At 40.0% G+C, this 26,150-nt stretch overlaps 1 protein-coding gene across 2 annotated transcripts in view; it reads left to right on the top strand.

The window, feature by feature from the left end:
• arhgap5 (Rho GTPase activating protein 5) overlaps window positions 1-26,150 on the top strand; it is a 52,940-nt gene that overhangs the window by 15,714 nt on the left and 11,076 nt on the right. For both annotated transcript variants that reach the window (XM_067478834.1, XM_067478833.1), the window contains exon 4: window positions 23,544-23,621. In XM_067478834.1, coding sequence (XP_067334935.1) covers window positions 23,544-23,621 — 78 coding nt within the window. The remainder of the gene's footprint in view (window positions 1-23,543; window positions 23,622-26,150) is intronic.

The raw sequence follows: 26,150 nt of genomic DNA, 5'->3' as shown, positions 1-26,150 counted from the left end.
GCTTCCATCCATCCATTTTCTGCTTCTTATGTGGTTGGTTAGATTCTGGTGGCAACAGGTTCTGCAAGGTAGTTAAGATGTCCCTTTCCGGAACAAAGCTTTCGAGCTCTGCCTGATGGATATCGAGGCATTGATTAAAATTACAATTAACCAAAAATCCACCTTGCTCTCATCATAACATCAACCTCCTATGCACACGTGCATTTTTTTTTTTTTTTGTATTTTTATAGAGAAACTGAATAAATACACATAGAGTACCTGAAAATGTAAGTATAAATGAGTGGGTGTTTATATACAAGGGTCAAAATCATTGTATCTGAAGGAGTTTGTCTGTTTGTCTGTCCCAAAGGACTAAGCCTGCCTTCGCCTTGGGCATATCGTTATATGTCTGTGGCCTTTAAAGCACCACTGATAGGTCCTGATCTTACATTTTTCTAAAATGCTGCAGTCAGAGGATCAGGCTTTTACACGGCCACGGTTTTACCCAATTGTACAAGGTCGAGCACAAATCTCTACTCTGTATTTTCAGCATTAACCTCTTACTTTTATCCACAATACTGTATGGAGAGTTCAACAGCGGAGAAAACTTCAATTTCTACTAGCATCCTGTAGTAAGAAGGTGAAGGGTCAGCGCTGCAGAGACCTGATAATACTGCTGAGAGAGGTTCTTCGGCAAAGAAAAAGCCAAAAGGAGCCAAAGCAAAGGGATTTCTTTTTTTAAGAAATGAGAATGAGTAGTGAGTGAAAAGAAGGTGACATGAGGTACTTCTTAAAAGTTTGCCTGCCCACACACTCAGCCCCTCTACTTCTGTAGAGAAGTGAACACACAAATGTTCAGACTGTGGTACTAGCTTTAGAAAAATGACTGCTTTAATGAAGGGAAACGCACCAGGTTAGGTGTCCTCCAGCTTCACCTCAGTGGTTACAGCAGTCGTCCTTGTTGACAAGAAGTCCCACTGTCTAACTGTCCTAGAGGAAGACACAGGGTTTTTTTACTTTTTTTTTTTTCAGTGGTTTTTAAACTGCTATCGTCAGAAGCTGTTAATAAAGAAAAGTTTCAGTAGCAACTCAAGTTTTAAAGTAAAGTCTTCTAAGGTGCTGCTTCATAAGCAGAAATCACAGATTATCTTAATTTCTTTTTTTGCATAAAAATGATTAAGTATGAAAATGGTTCCACCATTTAAACTACTGATTTGAATAGTCAAGCTGAAACCATTTTATTAAAATACAGCACAGGAGTAAATAATTAACTCTGAGTGCTCACTGATGCTGGGCTCTGATGCAAATTCTTCATATTTTATATGCCACCCATGCTGCTTTTTTAGCAGAGCAGTAGCACTGTTTAACAGCCACATCACTGCAAAAGCCTGGTTGAAATGTAAAACACGTTTCACACCTTTTTAAACAAATACAACAGCATCTGTGCACTTTGTCAGATGGAGATGTTGTATTTGTTGTAATGCTACAATGCTTAAAGAAATAGAAAAGTGTACTTAAAGCAGTGTAAGTCAGGCCCTGGCTCACTTGTTTTCACCAGAATGCTCTTTGTTAACCCCAAATTGCTGACATCTTGGCATATTAAACAGGCTAAAACACATAGACCCCAGGCTCAAGTCTGCACCAGTTTGAGTTGAATATATTTTAATCAGTGAACTCCTGCTTAAATGCCACAATTTCTAAAGCTTTCAGGGAAAGAAATAGTAGCTCCGATTCTGTGGCGCCCCAGTGGTCTTTGAAATTCACTATTGGCAACCTCAGGGCCCGAAGTCAAAATGTTACAGGCACAATTGTGTGTTTTGCCTCTGAGACTAAAACCTTTTTGACGATCTAGGTCTCAGAGAAGAAGGGGATTCTTTTTGATGAGGAGCAGACGGCTGCGACTCCACAAGCGAGGCCACGCAGCTCTCTTCCGCTGAAACTCTATTAGAGAAGTTTTATTAAATGTTTCCTGTTCTCTAGAGACATGAAATGGTATTTGGCATGAAGGCTGGAAGAAGAAGAGGGAGAGAGAGGCAGAGCAGTGATTAAATGGCTTTTTGATGTTGATGCATTTGGAAGTCCCATTGGTTGTTATCTCCCCAGCACTTAGTATAATGTGAGGAAGGATGGATGGAGGGAGGAGAAGAGGAGATGCGTTTCTGTTCTCTGCTCTTCAAATGAACTTACATCGGATATTTGACTAATTAAAACAAGACTTGAAGGTTTGCTCGTGGAAAAAATTGGATTTTCAAATCCAAAGTGTGTCAATTTATGTAATTTATCATTTGCCTTTAATTTTCTGGATTTTATTGATTGTGTAATTATTTCTTTATCAGAACCCATGATAATACAGCTGGATAAAACATTTGGTAATCACAACGGTGCGGAGAAATAAAAATCGCTTTACTGGCAATAAATACCAAACAGGTTGCTGCTAAAACAAAGAAACAACTAATAGAGATTGATTCAAGATTTATGTAATTTGGTCTTAATGTTTATGATCTGTCTTGTATTATGGTAAATGTTCTGCACTTGTATAGCACTTTTCCACCTATTGGCTCTCAAAGCGCTTTACACTGCTTCTCATTCACCCATTCACACTCACACACACACTGATGGAGGAGCTGCTATGCAGCTGGCCAACACTCACCGGGAGCAACTAAGTTGGGGTTCAGTGTCTTGCTCAAGGAGCTTTAAGTAAAAAGTGGTAATTTACTTAAGTGACACTTTATTGGCGTGAAGTACAAAATAACATATGGCTACAACACCAACAGATTGAAACACATTTACAAAAATGGTCCCAAAAATGTAACATCTGTTTTTTCAGTGTTGAGATTTATGACACAATTTTAGTTTTGTACATTTTGAAAAACAAAAATCAGAAAAAGTCTTAATTTACTTTTCTGTACGGGCATGCTGTGCTAAATAACACACTATCATCAGGAATCTAACAAACAGATCTGGATACGTTTCTGAAAAAGAGTTTGCATTTTTTAGTGAAGGTAGAGATTTATGACCAAGCTTGGTCCCATATTTCTTGTTATTGTTGTTAAGCCACACTTTGATATTGTATCTCATTAAGGGAGTACACCTTAAGTTAACTTAGGCTTCTTTCAGTGGACATTACTGAAAAGCTTAATCCTTGTGTCTGTTACATTGTTTTGCAAATGTACTTTCTCCCAAATTCCTTGTAACAATGCTATTTTCTCCGCTGATTCTCGGCTGGTTGTGGTGGAGAATTAGTCAGCAGCCACACGAACCAGGCTTCACACAAAGCTGAGGGTTGGCTGTTTTCAGCATGCTTCAGGTGGCATCGTAGATGAGGAGAGGAATTTCAGTTTATAAAAATAATTCATAGAGGTTTTACATAAATCCTTGAGTGTGGAAGAACACAGCCATTCAGTGAAGCCAGGGTTTGGAAAGAGTGAGTTCCGGCTGATATAAGAGGCTACAAAACTGACGGGAAATGAGAAATAATTTAGATATACGCTGTTCGTCTACCCTTTCCTGTCATTCTCTGCACTTTATTACAATATACACACAAAATCCATAAATTCATCCACCCCGTCCTTTGTGCTTTAGTAGAAGTGAGTAGAAATCAGCCAAAGGGAAAATTCCAAATTGATTGGCGGTTAGCATACCCCACGTTTCTCACTGTTTGTGTGTCTGAGTGAGCAATGCGATCTGGTGTCTGCTGTTTTCCTGGTGGCAGCTGCACTGACGTCATGTCCAATGGAAACAAACTGACTGAGCTTCCTGTTCAATGGCCAAAGCAGCCTGATGGGACTGGTCCAACCGTCTGAACTGTGTCTAAGTCGCGTTACTTTCTGTCTGGGAAGAAGAACAACTCCCCCCATTAGGAAGTGTTTTGTGAATGGCTGACTTAACCGAAACAATCCAGAGCTACTCATGAGTTGTAAACATGAGGGGAAAAAACAAGGAATCCATAAATGAGTGCATGTTGACCTTTGTCACATGTACAAGTGTGCTTGTATGTATTTTTGGGCTTTTTTGTTTAATTTTTTAGTAAACCAACAACTGGCTGATTCTGACATTCAACAGTCAACTATCTGCACGGTGTGATGTTTGGCAGCAACCTAACTTGCTTCCTTGTTTTCCCTTTGTATTTAATAAAAAAAAAAAAAAAGCGGTCTGCAACATGAATAATCATACTAATGCTGTGATGAATTGGCATATTGTGATTCAGTACAGTATTAAAGAAATATGTTGCAGTTAAAACACTATTTAAGAAAATTGATTTATAGACCTTAAAATATATTGTTTGTCATAATTAAGGCAAGTCGACATTTAGGGAATGTGATTGAAGTCCCCCAGTTTGGGGGCTTGACATTAAGCTTTTTAGAAGGACTAGCAACATGAGCTAATAATAATATATAATCTCTACTTTTCAAAAATAGCATTTTAAAAACAAAGGTTAAAGTTGGAGCAACTGTGGCTCGGCCGGTAGAAAGGGTGATGCCGTGGTCATAAAGCATAACGTGTTCATTCCGGTGATTAAGAGATTTTAGTATTGAATCAATTACTGAATTTTCCTTCAGATGTGAGCTTTTGTGTTAATGGCTAAAAATAACAAAATCATTCAATGTTGTCTTTTTTTTTTTTTTTTTTTTTTTTGTTTAATGAGAAGGCAGAAATACTGCAGTGTTATGGGAAAGCAGAAATACTGATTACAGGTCAGGATATAACCAGAGAATGAGACAAGCAGAAAAAAAAAATCACACGTTGATTAAATGTGTATCTGACACATTAATATAACATCTGTTGTCTGACTTAACTTATATTTAACAAGGGAATTACTGAGGGGCCTGATTCTCATATGTTTTGCTGCTTAAATATTTGACATGACATCTGTGACACTAAGTGGCCTTTGAATAATGCATAATAAGATGCATACAGGCAGGAATGTGATTCCACGCTTTTATTACAGAATAAATTTCACTTCATGTAATTTAAACATATTAAAAGTGAACACCTTTTATTACAACACTTTCTTTTCTTGGAGTTTTTCCCCACTGAGCCGGGGAGTCACTGAGTACAAATCTTGACCTTTTACTGTAAGATCTGGGTCATTGATGAATTTCATTTCTCACATGAATGTGTTCAGTCAAACTCTGGGGTCTGTGATATTTCAGGCACAGCAGGTGTTTCATACAGTACTGTTTACATTTCATCAGTGCACTGATTGACTGAAAAACGTCTTGCTCATCCGGGGGAAATAAATTCTTCCTACGTCTGTGACCTCAGACCTTTTTACACTGTCAATGAGACAACAAGAGCTTGTTCCACTGGGTCACAACTGCAGCAATGTTTCTTAATAATTCAAGTGTATGAGAGACTAAATGGTGCTTGGTTTTTCCCAGTTAGAGAGGGGAACTGGAGGCTGACGGTTGGCTGAGTTTAACCACATGTAATGAACCACCAGCTGTGTGGCAGAGGTGATGGGAGCTTTTTGAGTTTCTTGTGGTTTCTGAACAGATTTGTGTGTGTGTGTGTGTGTGTTTGGAAACAAGAAACGCACAAAACAATCCAGCGAGACAGTGTGTGTTAGTGATAACTGTGGTGAGGCAGAAGATGTTTGCATGTAAACACAGATATATATTCTGTAATGGTGTTTGATGATTGATGCATGTGTGTGTTCTTTTCTCTAGTAATCAGTCTGAAATATCAAACACGGTGCCTATGACCGTAACCCACAGCCCCGGGATCAGAACAACTGACTGCACGAACACTCTCAATAATTTTTGTAAATCTAGTATTTCTTTCAGAGCTAATACTGTGAGAGACTGAATGGGTCAAGTGGGGCCACGCTTTTAACAATGTTTGTGTGGGAAACTGCAAAAGATCTAAATCAGGTCAGTATTAACTGAGACGGGCCTTGGGCATTTAAACAGTGCAGAGACCATATTTTTAGGGAACCTAAAGGTCAATCCAGACAATTCGATAACTTGCCACAGTTCTTGTGTGGATTCAGGCTGTTCTGTTATTCTCGATCATTTCTCCACTCCCTGCCTCACGCTCTGCTTTTTGTTTTTTTTCCATGGGGAGTAGCTGAAACTAGGACTCTAACCTCTTTCATCCAGGCGGCCCATCCCTCTGGGCAAACTCTGCTCTTTCAGCCTCCTTTGCTTGTCCTCTGTATTTCTTTTCATGTGTTTGTTTCTCTATGTGTTGATCGTCCCCAGAGACAGAAGGAAGTGGCCATGGCTCTGCCTTTGTAGTTTAGCTAATTGAATGTGATTGTCTGTTTTTGGGTACAGCCTGCCATTCTTTAGCTGTGTCTACAATACCACGGCCAAATTTTAAGACTTTTTCTGTGCGCTCCAGTGTCCAAGTAGCCCAAAGCTGCTGTTTTCAATACTAAAGACTAGACTCGTGTTCTAGTGAATGAACCACGCTTTGGAAGAAAGTCCAACGTAAAAAGTTTTCTGATATTTCATAAACCAAACTAAGGTTTAACTAGCTAAACCAGATATTTTATCACAATTTTGACCACAAGTGAACTGTGATAAATATTTTTGTTGTTTTACTCACTGTAAAAGGAAGAAAGCGAGATGTTACTTTGTTGTTTAGATCTTTGTGACGCAACCTGAAGATCACTTTGTGTCGTTACAGTGTTTGCAGAATCAGCTGGTGTATTGGTCACATATTTCTCCAATTCTTTCTCTTGCTTTCAGATGCCCGTATAAGGATTACATTAAGGCAATTAGTTGTGGCCTGTGTGTCTGCAGCAGAGTATTAGGGCAATGTCCACTTGCCACTAACCTAAAGGCGAGTGACAGACGAGGCCAGTGTGAATCGGGTTGTGGGCTACAATACGCTCTGGTAGGATGAATTAGCATGCTACCAACTCTGTGTGTGTGTCTTAAGGGCAGGCTGTGCAGAGGGAGAGAGAAGAAAAAGGGTGAAAAAGAGAGAGGCTGGTGCAGTGCCACCTGGCTCCAAGGCAGTCGTCTGGTGTGTGTGTGTGTGTGTGTCACAGGGGGAGTGTGTCCTGTGGCTGTACTTGAGCAGTCCAGTCTTCCATTAGTTTGCCTTGAACAGCCCTTATGGTGCCCTTCTCTCTCTCTTTTTTTATCTCTCTTATGTTTTCTGCCATGATGCCGCTGGCAAACATGTGAGAGTGCTGGAGACAAATGAACAGGAAAGCAGCAGAGTGAATATCAAGCAGAGAAAGTGACCACAATAGAATGTGTTCAGTGTAACCAATAAAAAGATGGTGTATCAAGTGGTGCTTAAGACCAAGCAGATGACCTTTCTTTCAGCAAAGTCTATTATCAGTTTTTAACCAGGACAACTTAAATTACATAAAATCAGCGATTATCCAATGACCAAAAATAAAGCTTTTGCACATACGGTTGCTTATATTTGCCCCGGTTTTTATATTTCTAGATAAGTTGTGCTTGTACTGTAATACATTTAAATTGTGGTGCTGTGTGGTGCGTCCAGCAACATTTCTTTAAGGACTCAGTGTCCCAGTTATTGAGGACTTTTTTTTGTGGGAATCACTTTCTGAGTCCCAGTCACAACAGCTACCACTATGTCATGTAAAGGAGGAATGTCGTAGTGGTGTAATGCAGTTTGCTTGAGCACTGGTAATGCAGCCAGTAGGACATAAGTATTTTTTACAGCTGTGGTTTAAATGTGTGTGTTTAAGTGGACTCCTGACATGTTTCTCTGAGAGCTAACATTTTTAACTTATTCGACTATAAAAGATCTTTTCAATGTTTAGTAACAGCTTAATCTAAAGATGAGTTCTTTCCTTTTGATAGTTTCCCTTTATTTTGAACCACAGAGCATTTCAGCTGTATGAAAACACATGATTTATCTTAATGCAACCTGTTAGAGCCATAAGAACATATTTAGTTCAGGGTGACTTAAATCATTGTTCAGGCTGATTTCCGATTAAAGCTAGAACTGCAGTGCAACATAAAAAGTGTAACATTTATCAGGCTTTAGTTTGGAGCATAAGAATATACATGTCATGTTTTCTGTGGTTTGACATGTCCTGTTTAATCAGTTCCATTAGCACAAAGGAGACAAAAAAAGAGGTCTTTGTGTTGTATTTGTTAGGCTGTGTGCATTCAGATGTGTCCCTTTTTGACATTCAGCAGAAATTGAAATATTAAAATAAAGTCTGACAGCCTTTAAACTCCACACACTTTCTCCATTTTTCGCTGATAACAAGACAGCAGTACAAATGTCCTGGCTCACTGCTATTGTCATCCCTGTCTCAGCAGATCAGCAGTGAAATGTCACCTCATTTTCAGCTGTAACTGCAGCTCCCGTTGATCGGTATCATTTTCAATGCTCAAATGAATGTTTCCCAAACTTCCTCATAATGTCTGTAATTCCATCTGGTGAATAGATTGTTTTTGTGTCTTCCTTTTAGTTCAGTGCTAAATCCTCTCTGTATTTCAACAAGTGACCGTGTCCAACTTTTGTTATGATACTGTACTTGTCCTTTTTGGACAGGAGCTGTGATTGCGAAAGTGCCAAGGGGATTTTGAAGTCCTGCTGTGACGGACATGCCGGTCTGTCACCTATTTGAGAGCCACTGACCTCACAGAGCACCTTGCTGCAGGCTTATCACACAGATGCACACCTGCTTCTCTTTTCGAGTTGCAGAGACCCTCACTGGCACAGTGCATTTCCAAGTCCAGCAGTACTCAAATACAGATCACACAGGTCACATTTTCGACTTTCCATCGTGTCATATCGAGCAAGATTCAATCTACCAGGTCAGATACATGTGCAAAGCTAACAACTTAGTCACCACCGTTAAGGTTTTTCCTGTTGTAAAAGATTAAACCATAATGTAAAGGTTTGTCTTGCATTTCGCTCTGTTTGAACCTTCAGTAGAACTCAATTCAGTAGGTGACATTAGTGAGCAAATTGCTGCTTAGTGCACCAGAAAGAGGAAAAGACGATTGCATTTAGTCACACAAAAGGAGATTTGGGCTTTATTGGAAGTGGCTACTTTCACAGGAAAAAAGACTAAGAGGGTTTTTGCTTAATGGTTGATTTTTGCATATGTCCATATGGTTTGTCAGTGTTGATGTTTTACTGAGCATGTTTTGTTTTGGGTCTGGATAAATTGTATTAAGGTCTAGATGTGGTCCAGAACCTGCCTAAAATGTGTGGGCTCTAGCTCTGTACCCTAACCTTCAACATTGCAATTATTCTAACCTTTACCCTAAAGCCAACTGTTTCAAACTGACCTTTGAAGTTGTGAAGACCACCCAGAATGTCCTCACAACTATAGTGAGTAAAATTTGTCCTTACAATCCTCCAAAGACACACGGGCACAGCAGCAGTAATTTTGTTTCTGATGACGTAGCGGCTTTGGTGAAGGTCTCTGCAGGACGTTTAGTCACCGCTGTTGTGCCTTACAAGTTGCTGACTCTTTCTTGCTTCTTTGTTTCTTCTTTTTTGTTTTTATTCTGCATTTCTCATTTCATCCTCCTTTCCTTTTTCTATACCTGCCCATCTTCTTGTCCATCCTCATTTCTTTTCTCTTCCAGCCACCACCCTCCTTCACTCCTCTGCCTTCTTGACCTCTGTCCTCTTTTCTCTTATTCTTGTTACTCTTTTTCTTTAATTTCAGCCCAATTATCCTCACAGTCTCTCATTCCAGTCTCAGTCTCATTCTAGCATATTTTTAAAACATATATTCTCATGTAGAGGTGGCTGTGGCTCAGAGAGAGAGAGAGAGTTGTCTACTAATCACCGAGTTCAGTCCTCAGCACCTTAAGGTCACTATAAACACTGAACCCAACGTTGTGACGTTGTATTCCACGGCCACAAAACCGTCATTGGTACGTTGAAAAATGTGGATCAAAGTCTTTAAAATTAAAGTAAGAATATGCAACACTTCCCCACAGTCGGTAATTTTCAGTTTTTTGCCGACTTGACTGTTTAGAATATAAGTCTCTAGTCCCTTTCAAACATGCGCTGGAATTCCGACATTTTCCAGACTTTCTCTGGGGTTGGTGTATGTGTGAACACGAACACCCTGGTTGACCCTGACATTACACGGAGACTGCTCCCTAGTGCAAAGTCCAGATTATCTCCACTCGGGCTCATTTGGAAATATGAGGTAAAACTCCAGAGGATTCACCATGAGTGAGTGGGCCAGTTGATGACATCCATTTCCTACGACTGCCGCAAAACACGTGCAAATACAATCATTCATTCATACGAACACAACAACGATATCGAACAAGAAGGACAGTGACTTCTGTCGGTCAGGCCAGACCTGGAAATCGTCAAACAAATACAAGGAACAGCACGAGATTCTGTGGTATACGACCGGATTACAAAGCAAAACACTGTCACTTCCTGCAGCTATGTTTTTGCGTCATGTCCCGCCCCCTGCTTGAAGTGCCCAAGCACCACCCCTTCCCAATTACACTGAGTGTTCCTAAGCAAGTGAGAACGCATCTCGCACGCAGTATCTCCTGATGTTTGCTACATGTCTGAAAGGGAAATTCCAGACAATGTCAGGACCTGATCCTCATGACAGTTCATGTCTGAAACAGACTATTAGGTCTAAATAAAATTCATCTTAATCTGCACGAACACAAAGAAAATCCTAAAAAAAAAGACGAAAAAAAACGTGGAATTTAAAAAAGGATCAACCAAAAAGTGAACATGTGGGTGTTTGTCTTTGTATGAGTAAATGGAGCAGTAGGTAGGTAGCTGCAGCGTGATGATTCTATTTATAATACTAGCCCATCTGTCTCTGTTATATTAGAAATGTGTGTGTGCGTTTGTGTTGTTTGACTCTATCTGTTGCTTCTTGAAAGCTGGACATCTGTCCTCCTGTCAACACACATACACACAGTTCACAGCAGCTCAGTGTGAAAAGTCTGGGCTGTGTGGGTGCACGTGTGTGTTTGCGTGCATATTAACTCATTCATCTTGGTCAATATTGAGGATGTTGTATTGATGTAAACAAATGAATGGAAAGTGAGGTCAGACTGTCGTTTACAGGTAAACAGCTCTTCACTGTCAAAAATATATGCAGACATAAGACTATAATAAAGCCTGGTTTAGGTCGGCATAGAACACGGGCATGAGACTTGTAGATGCTGAGAGCAGAATGATGCCTGCAAAGAAGCATTTGCTCCACAGAACAAATACCCGTCCATTATATCGAGTTATCCAGGGTTGCGGCGGCTGTAGCCGAATGCCAGCTGTCATTGGGGAAGAGGAGGAGTCCACCCTCGGCAGGTTTCCAGTCTGTCTCAGGCCCAACACAGGGACACACAGAGAGACGCTCACACCTATGGGCGGTTTAGATTTACCAGTTAACCCGAGTACAGAGAGGAATCCCACGCACACAGAGAACATGCAATGTCCACACAGAAAGGCTGCTCTGTGAATCTGGGTGCTAAGAAACAAGGCTGCTCAGAGAATTCAGGTTATGTGGATAATTGGGAGCATATTTCAGTGCACTGTAGTAACCTGGTTAGTTTAGGGCCACGTGTACATGCAGCAGACCAGTAATCAGATTACTTGAGTTATTTTGGAAGCATGACTCAGATGTTAACTGCACAATGATAGAAGATGCTGGATGCTAAATTGTGGTGGTGTTTTTTGCTGTGTGTCAGCAGACTGACAGAAAAAACTCCTTTTCACAACACAAACTGTCACAACAGACACATAGTGGAAAACCACTCATTTAGACTTGTACAGACCACTTCTTGTTAGTTCACTATTAAACAGACTTAAAAGGAGGCATCTCCTTTCATCCAACCACTTCACTCTGCTACTTTATCTGTCTGCAGTCTTTTGTCACGCACATGCATGTGTGTAAAAAGCAGATCAGGAACCCTGTTATGCAGGGAAATCAGCATTCTACTGAGGGAACCCTACCTGCAGAAAATCAGTTTCTCTAATCCCGTACACTGATTACAAAAACATTTTTTTTTAAACCATCAAAAAAATCGGCTTATTGTAGAAAGCCGTTTGCCGGTCGCTTACGGGTATGTAAGCGCATTGTATGAGTGCAGACGGTGCCAGTTCTGACTGCATGGCTTGTTAACAGGCCTAGGCAGTATGTGGGTTGTTGTGTTTGCACTGGAGATTCAGCATGGAGGAGAATTAGGTGGTGGACTAAAGTAGGATTTGTTTGTTTGTCTATTTATGTATAAACCTGCCATATGAAAAGTGTGTGGTCATAACTATGCATGTTTGAGTTGGGATTGTGAACAGAAAGTAACATCAATAAATACTTACTGGCATGATTTATTTTAAGGAGGTGTTCTACTTGAGATACAACAAATAAAACCAAAAACTCCCTCATTACTCGGTAAATATTGTGAAAACCTTAAGTATGCTTAAGGAAAGTTGTTTTATTCATGAAGCATTTGAGTTTTGTATGAAGCACGATTAATGCTTTTCTTGTGAAACAACGGATACTGTATGTAATGATATCGGACAAACTATTCTTCATTTTCAAGTTTGTGTTGCCATCACTTTGTTCGTTAATGTTCGTATTTTACTACTTCTTAAATATCTTTGGGAAATTCCAAAGCCTTTCCGTTGAAATTTGAAAAGAGATGCTAAGAGATGAGGCAGAGAGCTGGTTGGTATCAAATGAACAAGCACACAGGGAGGTAAAAGTAGAGGAGTAGGTGGTTGTGTTTATGTTAATGACAGGTTAACTGCTCAGCACCTCCCCCTTCCCTCCCTGCTGCTGGAGTCTGATATATCTTATCCTCTCCTTCATTTTGCCCAGCGATAAAACATGGAACTCAAGATTCAGGGGGACAAGATGTAAATGAGACATTTATGCAGCAGAAACAGACAAAAAGATAAATGAAACCTTGTATCCAGCGTCAGTCCCACCACCTTCACCTCCTTTTCTCTCATCTTTCCTCCTCCCCCTGCTTTTTGGCTGTAACATTCATGCTACAGATGAGCTGCATCTCATCAGGTCAGACATCAGTTCAGTAGAGAAAATGCCATATGTTGTAGCTTTTCCGTGACATGGAAATGCCCTTTTAAAATAGCAACGTGAAGAAAGTATCTGTTTGTGACATTTAATCCAGCATTTCTCTAACATTTGGTTTTAAAATGCTGTTGATGTTCTTCATATTCAATATCAGCTGGCAAATAAATGTAATGTAGTGTTTTGGCTATTTGACTGTTTTTCGCAGACCAAAAGAATCACTCTAGTGATTTATTATGCTTTAAAAACGCTGGGGACTGGGGAGTCCTATTAAAAAAGATGGTCAAAATTAGATGATTTATACTTTTTGTGCAAAGTATGGTTCAGGCTTCAAAACTGCTGGGTCTCACAGTTGGCTCATTGCAACTTGACGTGTCAGACAGCAGGTCAGATCATCTGTTACTAATGTTAAAGAATAACTATTTTTATGGTGATTATGGCCGAACATGTAGAGTCATTAATAAGCAATAATGGTCAAAGATCACTGCTGGTAAAAGTGTAGATGATACTGATCCAACAGAGCAATGTGGGGTGGACATTGCAGCCTCCTGCAACTTGCCAGTGTAACTGATCAGTCACTTTCTAAGTGGACTGAAAATAGCTGTTCAGCGTCTTGTGATGCAAAGTACAAAGAATGGAGTCATTTGAGTTTGTGATAAATCCCTTATCTGTACCATGATTGTCTGAGTGACTTATTCTTTCCTCTGAATCGAGTAAGTGATAGCAGAACTAGTAGCAGCTATAGAGTCACCATACTCCCATTTAGGGGAGAAACAGCAGGTGAAACAAGAAGTCGACGTTCTCCTTTAATATCATGGCACTTGCTGATGTTAGGTTGGTGTGCTGGCTGCAAACCTTTAGGGAAACAACCAGCAGTGCTGCAAGAAAACCACACATGGCTTATGAGATAAGAAGCATCAATCTCTAATACCACTGAACAGTCAGGGTTGACTTATGCTTGAGGGCTAATGTGGAACTTGCTTTGTGTGACGCTGTGTTTATTTCTCAAGAGCTTGAGTTCCAAGTATTGTTTATTTTCTTGGTTTTGGGGTATGAAAAATGTTGGCCCCCCTTTAGGATCCTCAGTTAGTCTACCTCTGGGAGTAGTGTAGGGAGCTGGCCATGCTCTTCATTCAGCATAAACCCAAAGACAAACTGGAGATTTGATAAAAGTGTTATTTTAATAGTGGAAATCCAAGCAGCAGCACACTGAGATGTGTTGTCTCAGACTGAACGCAGACCACTGCTGTGGGTCTGTCATCTGCTGGGACTGTGTGGGTGTAGGAGGCTGGATATAGATCATGTTATCCAAGGTGCCCATATAATAAAACACACACACACACACACACACACACACACACACACACACACACACACACACACACACACACACACACACTCCACACACACTCCTTGCAGCCTTTGTATTGATTTATATTGACCCATGGTTGTATGGAGGGCCGGCCCTTAAATTAACACACCAACGTAGAAACTGATGACTCCACCAGACCACAAACTCAACTTTAAGTGTGTGTGAGCAGGGAAAAAAAAGGACAAAGAAAGGTCTCACTTTACTTGCATGCACATAAAGCTAAGCTCTCTCTAGCTCTCTCTCTCTCTCTCTCTCTCTGTTGGGGAGTATTGGCAGCAAAATGACTTCCAGACCAGAGACTTTAGATCATTCTTCAGCCTGCGGATTGTGGGAAAAGCTGTGCTTAATGTCCTCAGGGAGAACAAGCGCTTTTACCTGCACATTCGTCTTCCTTATGTACCCGGTATAATGAGCAGGATAAGAGCTAAATGTCCTGGTTGTGAGAAAGTGGAACATGCAGACTGGGATGTGCTGATATGAAGCAGAAGCAGGAGATGGTGTTTATTGTCGGGTTTAGGATTAACTGCACAGCACAGTGCTAACAAACACAGGGCATCAGTTGCCATATGGACAAGTAGATAAAAATATCTTTACTCTTTGTTTTATTTAAACATACAACCTGCTCAGAGCCTCATCCAGCAGCACCTTTGTTCAGATTATTAAAGAGCAGTTCTCTCAGATAAAACACAGTTCTTTCACTGTTGGGTCCTGGATTAACATTGTTTATACATCACTTTTCTCTTACGACATATGATGACAAATCCCATGACGAGCAGAACACCTTTAATTCTCCATATTTTCTGACTTTTAGAATGCGACATAATGAATAAAAAAATGTGTAGTTGCATATTAAAGATTCTCTCATTTGTTTTAAGGTTTTTTCACAGCAGATGTAGACAGAAAAGCGGTTAAACACTACTGTGTAAATGCTGATGCCATGTTTATCTGTTCAGCTACTTTAATCTGATTATCTCCGTTCTGTCGAGACCATCGTGTCAACACCTTAAAGTCATTATCTAAATTGGAACAATGAATTTAAAATCGAACACCAGTCACCAATTTGTCTGTTTTATAAGGACAAGTAAACACCAGATGAACACCGTCATTATCGGTCTGTTCAGGTTGAAGGTCGCCATTCAAAGTAACACTGATGATAATCTAACCAAAAAACTGCTCTGTCAGTGCTTTCAGCTTTTGGATCTATTTGAATAAATCCCTGAACAGCAGCAGGGATTAATAACATGTACGTTTTATTTTCTGATCAATAACGCCCATGTCTATTTAAGTGTTATTTAAACGTCATTGAAGATATTTCAGGCTTTTACACACAAACAGTAGTTGTCAGTAGGAGACATTCATTGTTGGGTTTTGGTCTTTTATGGGATTTGTTGACAAGACAAATATAGAAAATGGTACAAGTAGTGTATTAAGTAAACACTTTGACAGAAGAGAATATATTTAATCAGAGAAGCTGCATGATTTGATTTAAAAAAAATAATTCTGGTGAAAAATACAAGAATCAGACATTTGGCAAGTATTGATACTTGACATTCTTATATACCCAGTCCTGGAGACATATTTAGGTCAGTTCTCTCACACTATAAATCTGTATGTGTGTTAAACAATGCGGTTTTGTATTTTTGTAGAAACAGTGAAACTTTTTGTGCATATCTGTGTTGTTCCTTATCTCCTGTTAAGGATCCTAAGGTGGGGGATGGGTGCTGGACGCCAGCCTAGCTGTCACAGGGCACAGGTCACTAGTCTTTTCTCATGGCTAACACAAAAACATACAGAGATGTTTAAAGTCTGCTTTGATCTGCATGTCTGAAAACTAGAAGATATGCAGGCAAACTGCACATCTGGTTTTCAACTGGCCGTCTTTGAGCAGGAGAGATTATGGTTCATTCAGTTCATTTTTTAAGTCTTTTGTCAAAAGATTATTCTGCATATACTTTGATAAACAATCCTTTAAATTGTATATTCTAAAAAAAATGTAAAATGGCTGAATTCTTTATTTTTATCTTGAAACGTTTCGCAACGTTCACCATTCATAAAAGTAGCATCTTCAATCTGAAGAAAATTGACACCAAATTGTCTTCAAACAGAAGAAGCTGCTCACACTAAAGAAACTACTTTCCAACTAAGAAGAAAGAAGTCTAACTTACACATCTCGACTTAATTACACCTGGATGACTGAAAAACTTTACCAAATTATGTATGTGGCATTTTAGGGCAGAAATTTGATTTGTTTGAGAGGAATAGCAACATTTATCAGTGTCAACACTGAGTTCCACTCACAAATCACCATCATTGTTGATACATTTCTGTACTGTGTGCGGCCCTGACCGACAACATAAGAGTTTAAAATAGCCGATGATTGACTTTAACTCATTGAACTGGCTTCCTGACCCCTCCTGTTGCTATGGTGATATAATAACTGTGGCAACTGGCCAATGAGATGACAGACAAGAAGAGAGAAATAGAGACAGAGACAGGTAGAGAGACAAAGACAGTGAAGCAGCTCTGATTTAAGATGGAGACAGAAGATGGGGATTGAGAGAGAGAGAGAGAGAGATATGAGCTATTATACAGTAACTGTGTGGGTGTGTGTGTGTGTGTGTGTGTGTGTGTGTGAGTGAAGATATTAGATCATATCACAGCAGGATGAGTCTTATCAGATCCCAACACGCAAACACGGAGCTCCACTACTAACTTCCTTCCCCTCTGGGTGTGTGTGTATGTGTGTGTCTGGGTCTGTGTGTTACACCCTGTTAAAATCACAAGGACAGACACATGCACAGGGTGAAGAAATTTTATCAGGGGGCATTGAAAAGGTCAATTTAAAGTCAGTGTGTTAATGAGAGATGCTAAACTCAGGACATGGAAAATTAGTTTAAAAAAAAAAAAAAAAAAGGTTGACAGATTACCTTGTAGACACTGCAGGAAATAACCTGCAATGGCTAAATAGTGGGAAATAGTTGTATATACACATTCACAGTTTGTTTACTGGTGGTTTTTGGCTTGATTTTTATAGAGGAGCTTTTGCCAAGTGAGTCTTAAAACAACATTACTCCCTTCACGCAAAGCATTTGCCAGTAAAACTGACCTGTATGACATTAGATTCTAACAAATGGGATTGTAGATGTCGCCGTTTCTTTCCCAAGAAGTATAACAATTCTGGGAAGTTTAACTCTCAACTTATAATTCTTATAGTATTATACAGTCATGCCCACATTATATTGTTAGATTAGATTGAATTTCATGTTCCAACTCAAACAAGCCAGATTTGTCCACCTCTCAAGGAAGATATTCAAGAAACATTCAAGCTCAATAGAATTGGTCACTCAAAGGTTCCTACTGGTCATACTGAAATAATTTCTATATGGATCGCAGAATTCCATAATGATGGTTTGAACCGGGCTCTGGGTGTGCTGCTCTCTGCTTTGACCGGTTGGGTTGAGTGGAGAGCAGAGAGAGAGAAAAGAAAAAGAGCACCAAGGCGTAATTAATAAACTATAATCAGGCAGGTGACAAGCGATTTCCAGGTGCCACCAACAGATATTGACTGGAACACACAAGCTCCTCTCCATCATGCCTGGAAGAAGGATGAAGACAGAGAGGGGAATGAATGTGAATGTGCTTAGAAGACAGAAAGTGGGGGTTAGAAGATGCAGTGATTTTTAGTAAAGTACAGTAATCTTGTCTCATCGGCAGAAACGCATACTGGGTTGACTAATTATTTAAATGAGGAAAAAGCCCTGTAAGCGTCTGTAAGTAAGGCACTAATTGACGAATGGGGCCTATCAATAAGTTATAGGTTCAGAATTAAGAATCTGTAGTTAGACTGTCTATTGTCAGCAGGGAGGTTATGGCAGAGGAACCCAGCAATCTGTGAATGAGTTCTGAGAATTTACACAAGTCTTAAAAGTTACTGTTGTTCAACTGGAGCAGGATGTTTTTGAGATAGTTGGGAGGGAGGACTCCAATTTAGTAACCTGAGAAGCATCACCTAGCTCTCCAGGGACATGCAGCGCAGAATCGTCTGCATAACAGTGATTTGGCTGATAGGTGAAATTATTTGGATTCATTTAAATTTTAGTTTTTGATAGATGTTGACTATGGATTAAGACATTTATTGTTAGATGCACAGCAAGGCAGTAACTTTTTGCATGTTCATGTTTGTCTATTTAAATGTATGTAAATTTAGGTTAGATTTTTTTTTCCTTTTGCCCGTGTTGCCCAGCCCTAGGTGAAATATAATGAGAGAAGAGAAGAAGGTCAAGAAGCGAGCCCTGAGGTGCTCCACGTTTCACATCACAAAATGCTGATCCAGTATTATTCTGTTGCTCCAGGAATTTAGGATGTTGCAATTGCTACAATCAATCTCCCATGAAGTCTGAGTGACCTTGCAATTTAAACCTTCATCGAAACGTTGCAACATGCCTCACAATTTATTTTAAAAAGCTGTTGCATATCAGGCATTTAAGGCTGCACAAATACAAAAACAGTTGTGAAAGCCTGGAGGGATTTTTATAGGATGCACACACTGTGTTCTTTCAGAAGGTGCACTGAGATCCAGCAAGTGAGGCGCAGAGCTAGAATCTGAATTCACTATAGTAATTAGTGATTCTTGGTCAAGATGAGATGAGATTTACCACAGCAGCAGACCAGTGGGGCAGTGCCAGCTGTAGCTGATGAATTAACAATATTTAGCACATGTGGCAGGTTTAGAAGCCATCACCAGCTTAGTTGTTCTGGGGGAGAAGCTGGACCCTGTGCATGTTGTGGATGAGAGGAGAATGTCGTCCAGACTCCTCTCAAAGCTGGACAATCCCTCCCACACACAGAGGAGCACTTTCAGCCAGAGACTGATCACAGTCAAGTGCTCTACAGAACATCACAGGAGATCCTTTCTCCCAGTGGCCAATAAACTGTTCAACTCCCCCCTTGTGTAAAAAGGAGGTGGGCTAAATGGTCCAAAGTGGACAAAAAATATTGTTTTTATTTCATAAATTATTTTTATTTCATTTATGTTTATTCCTCTAGGTGGGTTTTTTCTTACGTAGTGATCTATAGTTTGCACTGGTTTGGTTTTGGTTTTTTCCTTTCTTTTTACTTTTCACGTGGAAAGCAGCTATAACAAGGCAACACAGGTATCAATAAAGTTGTTTGAATCTTGATGATTGAGTGGAGACTAACTGGGATCCAGCATAATCCTGTAGTGGTTCTGTAAAGCAAAAAGAAGAGGATCTTATCGTGTCTTAAAAAGGACAATTTGGCTTTAAAGGTAGAGGAGTCTATTGAGTAAGTATGGAAACGGTGGCAAAAGCAATCTAGCATGATTTCTATTGTTGTGTATTCAAGAGTAACGTGCTGCTTTTGCTGTGGACAGAGCACATTTTGAAATCTGCAAAGACTCCAGTGATTTTCCGTCCAGGGTGTAGTCCTACTATCTCATTTTGTTGGTGAGAAGTGCAACTGAATTGATGATATGAGCTAAACCTGCCCACAGAAACTGAAGTAGATGAAGCCATATGTCAAGTGGTAAACACATTTACACCACTGCTCTGGGGACAAGTTAGTGTTGCCTCCAATTTAATGAGGAAGTGATGTGGCATAACTGATTTAATGTGGGAGACAGTCGGGTCAGAAAACACTGTCCCTTGCGAGTCGGCTCCTGAACCAACTGGCTGAAACCAAGTGTCAATGCGTGTCATGAAGGATTTACTGAGAAGACTGGAAGTTTTATTTGATAGAATTTTAAAGTCCCCCCTAACTAAAATGTCGACCAAGTGAGTAACCAGATCTGAGATGAGATTATTCTAAAATGTGTGAATAAGGGCCAATTAGACTAAACAGCACCACAGCTAAAAGCTGGTGAAAAAGTAGAAGTGTAGTACAAACACCTCAAATAAGTAGAAACTAAAATAAAATGTCCAGGTTAAGCTGAACATCAATGCTTCATCACCATGTTGTTTGGAACTCTGTGCTACCTGGACACTGGTGTATTCAGGTGAGGGGGCTTCATTTAATGGGAGAAAGCATTAGGTTTATTCCATGCTGCACATACACCATCATGTCCAGAGAATGCAGCGGGATCAAATTGTTACAGGTATGTGAAATAAAAAGCTAAAAAGTTTCATACCCCCGTTCTGGGTTTTCATTTTTACGGTGGGCAGAAGAGCGGTTAGTAGAGGATGTAATCATTTGAATGAGACATCTTGTATTGAGTAGTCCTAGGTGGTCTACGCACACGGCAATTTCAATTTCCTTCAGACTGTTATTATGGGGAGTTTTGTCGGCTAGCGGGGCTGCTGATTGGTGCTTTGGTCCACATTTGTAGGAGGCTTTTAAATAATAGGGCAGGGAAAGGAGACAGTAGGCTGTGCTATGTGACGGTCCCCAACTACACGGATTAAATTAGTAGACTCCAACAGAGCACCGGCATTTAGCCCGGCACGTTCTCGAATCACGTGGAAACTGCCCAAGGCAGAATGCTTAGGACTTTACTGCAGTTTGAACATTTTGCTTTATGACTTTTAGAATGAGTTTTGATTATTAGTAATTGATTTAATAGATATTTTCACAGGCCTGGTCAGTTTTTCCCTCTAGGATTGAAAGCTATACGAAATTACAAGGAGGCGAATCTGTGCAATTCAGTCAGGAACATTTAGTTTCTTATCTTTATCTAAATCTGTTCAGTTCAGTTTTTGAAATGTATTTAAATGTAAGAAACAACTGTAAAATATAGAATTTTATCACAACCAGTACGATTACCACAAATTCCATATTCAAATTTCAGTTTGACCTATTTTCAGCTTATTTCTTCATCCCAACCATTAAAATTCCACTTCAGGAATCTGCTGCTTTGCTGAATGCGTCTGTGCCTCAATGTTCGGTTTGCTGTGAAACATGAAACTGATGTGGTTGTCACATAAAGGTGTGAAGATCAGGACGAGACTCTGCAGAGAAAAGTGATGTCCCTTTGATTCAGATCATATCATTTCTTAGTGCCATCAAACTGAGGCCAGAGGAGGCTTTAAGGTGCAGACAGAAGACAGTCCTCACATACATATCAAACCCCTTTAATGTGCACGTTCAGAAGATGTAAAAAGCGTCCCACCCACTCTGTTTTCTGTGCTTGTATATATTCTGCTGACTGTGTGAGGCTCTGCCAGAAGACACACACACACAAGCAGATTAGCATGAGTGGGTTATTGCAATTCAGCAGAAACATCATTTTTTCTCAGATTCCTGTTAATTTAAGAGTGTTACACACCTCAGTCAACACACACACACACACACACACACACACACAGAGTGTGCATTTATTTTTAAGTGGGCTCAAACAAAATGCACAGACACCAATGGACACACACTCTCTCCCATACTCCCTCACACACACTTTACCTCAATCCATTAAAGCTGAATTTCCATAATTTTGCCTCTGTGCATGAGTGTGCGCACACACACACACACACACACACACACACACACACACACACACACACACACACACACACACACACGTAGATGCATACTGCAGTGTGAATGACCTTGCAGTAGGAACAGAGTAGAACTACAGTCTCTGCATGGATGGTTTCTGTTGGTGTGTGTTTTGTGTTCATCTCTGCAGCCAGAACACACATTATAGCTCTAATTAACACACTCTGTCTCCATATGTGCTGGTCTGAGATCAGCTGTCAGTTGCCAGCTGGCAGTAATATCTATCAGAAAATCCATTTGATACTGCTCAGACCAGCTGAAGACTGAAAACAAACTAAATGTTTATTATTGTAGGATTTCTTTATAATTAATACTGTTTTACGCACTTGTCCACAGTTTTCTTCAAAATCAGGAAACAAATGTTTTCTATGACTTGCTTTACAGCGGTTTTATTTTTGCATCATGAATAACTAACCATACATGCAAGACAAATTGTATATGTCATTATTATTTATGTAAAAACAATAAAAACTTTACACCAAATGTAAGACAAAATAGAATAATGCATAAATGACAAACACTGATGATAATACCCATGGTGGTGGACCCATCTCACAAAACTCTTTGGTATTAACAAGAGTCCAAGCAACTATTACATATTTTATAATACAGATACACATATTACTGCAAATATGGCAGCAGAAAACAAAATGGCAATTATACATAAATGCTTAAAGACAAATTCTACACAGGTTTTTTGCATATTACATTTCAGCATTAGGGAATTCATCCTTCATGAAAATGAAACATTAATTTGAAACACTTTGGACCAGAATACAGTAAATGAAACACACAAATACAGATGCAGTGCAGAGTATGATATTTTAAACTTTGCTTTGAAAGAAAAAAAATTGCCTGTTTGTCTCCTTTGTCTTTACCTACTCCACCTAATTATGTTTCTCCCCTTTTTGTGCTGCTTCACCATTCACGGATAATTACAGTTATTTAGAGCTACATAAAGATTTGCTCTCTACTTTTCAATAATTATGCTTGTGAACTGTTTTTTGTTGTTCTTGCTTATAAATAACATCATATGCTGTATAGAAAACATTGTTAAAATCTCAACCCTGTAAAGTCCTGGACAGACTAATTAATGGACACTTAAAATGTCCTTATAGCTGCTTATTCTTATAGAGCTAGATGATAGTGTGCCATAAACCTTAATGAAACCTTATATAAACCTGGTGTTTGTATTTTGGTAATAAACGTAGAATTGAGAAATTTGCACATGAAATGCTGCTGGAAGTTTCTTCAGTTTCTCGTCTCCACTGTTGCCTAGTGCTGGTTGGCTTTTCTCTACACATCTGTATGGTCTCGACTTAATTGTGTAAAGTGCCTTGAGATGACTTTGTTCCGAATTGGCGCTATATAAATAAAGTTGAATTGAATTGACATGACCCACAATTTAATGGGGAAATCATTTGTTGTGCTTAACAGTGAATTCTGAATCAAAACCTGCTGAAACTTGGACAAAGCCCTGAGACCCTGAGAACCTTCTTGTTTTCTGGACTGTGGAGTTGTGCAGCCTTTAGTTTAATCTAAACAAATGTGAGCATGTGGTTACAGAAACCCACATTAGATAAAGCCTATTACCCTGCTCCCGTTGGCCCATCTGTTTTGATTCAACACTGGAACACACTGTTTTGCCCAATTGTGCTTAAATTACACATGAATAAGCTGTTAAAAACAAAATGTTGTTTGTGTTTGCAGGTCTTACAACTGAGGGCCTGTATCGCGTCAGTGGGAACAAGACAGACCAGGACAACATTCAGAAACAGTTTGATCAAGGTAAAACACTCAAAAGCACAACAACACCAACAGCAGAATCTCAAAAATACATGGTCAGCTACCTAGAAACCGGAAGAACGAGCACATGTGGACTGGAGTCAAACTGGAGTTCGAAAGCACAGCAGCTGATGGTTTTCATTATGTTCACATCTCGTGGTTCTAAATAATTTCCCCATGAACTCAAATGGTGCCATTTAAGAACTCAGGAGTACTTTGAAAAACATGTTACCAATCGAGCTGCGCTTGAGTGATGTGTGCAATAAATTCAAGCAGCAGAGAAAACTCCAGCAGACTGAATCTAAATCTGACCACAGAGCAGACGTGCTTAAGGAGAAACACATGAACGAGGGGCTGGTCAGCTGCCAAACTGACTGTTAGAATAAATAAAGTCACCGCAGGCAGAAATCATCAGCACACAGTCAGCGGTGTCGGTTATTCAGCAGGCAGATGGTGAAATAGGGAGAGTGGACTTTTATGAGGTGGTTTGTTTTTTTATGTCTCGTACTGATTATTAATTGTTCTTTTTTCCCCTGCCTCATTGTAATTGATCAATTTGTGTCTCCAGGTTTTAATTCAACTGAAAATCTTAAAAGAAACTATGCTAAGAAGTAGGATTAATGCAGACGTTAAGTGGTCATTTAAAAAGTGTTTTCTTCCTCACACAGGCCAAACACATGACCCGTAGATGGGACTGGTTGTCTGACTGTAGGTTCTACTCCTCTTTTAGCCTCGCGATGGCTGGAAGAGGCTCCATGCATTTTTCCCCCCATGCTCAATTAAAGCGTGTGTGAATAGTCACAACTGCTGTTACAGTGTCAGAAAGCTACAAAACTGCACTATACGCACACACGATACAAATACTTTTTAACATAATCGTTTGATTGCAGTTCCTCTGGAAATTCATGATTAGACATTTTGATAAAAATCTCAAAATCTAAATTTACAGATATTCTGGTAAATGTCGTCTTAGAAAACAGTCAAATACAGCTGTGAGAGGGCGACTCAGGCTCCCGACAGCTGCTGTAGTTCAGGTTAACTCAACGCTAGTGTAAACCTGCTGTCTAGTTGTTCCCTGTGGGGCTTTTCCTCGTGGCTTTGTCAGGTCATATGCATCCTGCAATGGTTCCTTTTCCAGGAGTTCAATCATTTCTGCTGTGAGAAAATGCCCCATTAGTGCCAATTAGCTGCTGTGTCTGTAAGAGGGGACAGTGGGCTGCCTGGAATAGGTGCAGAATGAAATGGAACTGCTTGGGGGGCTGTGCAGTTGGGATGGGTTTTCTTTAGGGGTTTAAATGTCACTGGTTCTGCCTCGTTACCAGTTTTGGCTGAAGTCACATTTGTTTATTAATAAAGTTGAGTAACAAGCTTCTTGGTCTTTTCTGCCTCCTCTTTCCCTTCCTGTTAGTCTATTGCCTTTAATGTTTTTAATTTTTCTTTAATATTAATGTCCTTATTTTCTGTGCTTGTCCCTTTCTCTCTCTTCTCTGCAGTTAGTTTTCTCGACTATTTCCTGTTTTTCTATCTCTCTCCTTCCTGCTACCTCTTATCTCTTTACTGTATTTCTGTTGCACTTGGTGTGTGTGTGTGTGTGTGTGTGTGTGTGTGTGTGTGCACGTTGGCAGTCTTTCAGATTCACTTTGACAGCTGTTGTGTTACCTCAGGGCTCTGTCCTCGTTCCCTCTCCCATTTCTCCTGCCTTTTTCTCCTCCTCCTCATTGCCATTTGGCCATTTGCGTGTCAAAACAGGAAGTTATATAGACTTCTTTTTGATTTTGTAGCCATCATTACACAATATTTTTACTTGGGGTTAATGAGAAAACTGACACTAGTTTGATGTGTGAGCAAAGACTCCAAAGTGAAGAGATGACCCGGCCTGCTGTTCTGGTCCATGTGAAAAAACATAACACTCCAATAAACTCAAACTGAAGTGATGGAGCAGGCGCTTCCATCTTCTCCCGACTGGAATAACAGAGCAGAAAAATGGTTCTTTGAACTGGTTGTGTATTCTCTTCCAGTCCTGCTGCTCCATCAGAGAAACACTTAGAGCTCTGTGCCTGCAGACAGACTGATGATAACCTCTGTTAGCCGTGATCAGAGGAGAGCTCTGTTCTCCACACTGACACAATGCTCTGCTGTGAGCCCTGCTGCTGAAACTACCTTTTGGTGCTTTGTAGAACTCCTCTCCAACTGATACATTACCCAGGAAAATCCTGTTTGACTCGTGTCTGAAAAGATCAACACAGGTTATTGGACCCAAAGCTTAGACCTTGCTCCCCCTTTGGGCTCATGATGGATGTTGCATGGCTTTTGAGACAATTCATTTCCACATGCAAGACGAGTGTGAGGCCATGCTGCTGTGTTGTTTTTGTAGAGAACAGAAGCAGTGTATATGGCGTAAAAGGGGAACTGCATACCAATGTAAAAACATAATCCCAAGAATGGAGGAAGCGTCATGTTTCTGGGCTTACTGCCTTCGGAGGTGGACAGTTTACATTTGTGGAGGAGCACATTCATTTCGGAGTTTATCAA

This window comes from Channa argus, chromosome 16 (genome assembly GCF_033026475.1).
Source record: "Channa argus isolate prfri chromosome 16, Channa argus male v1.0, whole genome shotgun sequence".
NCBI classification, from domain to species: Eukaryota; Metazoa; Chordata; class Actinopteri; order Anabantiformes; family Channidae; genus Channa; species Channa argus.
The sequence above is the reverse complement of the archived record's forward strand: the minus strand, read 5'-3'. Positions and strand labels throughout refer to the sequence as shown.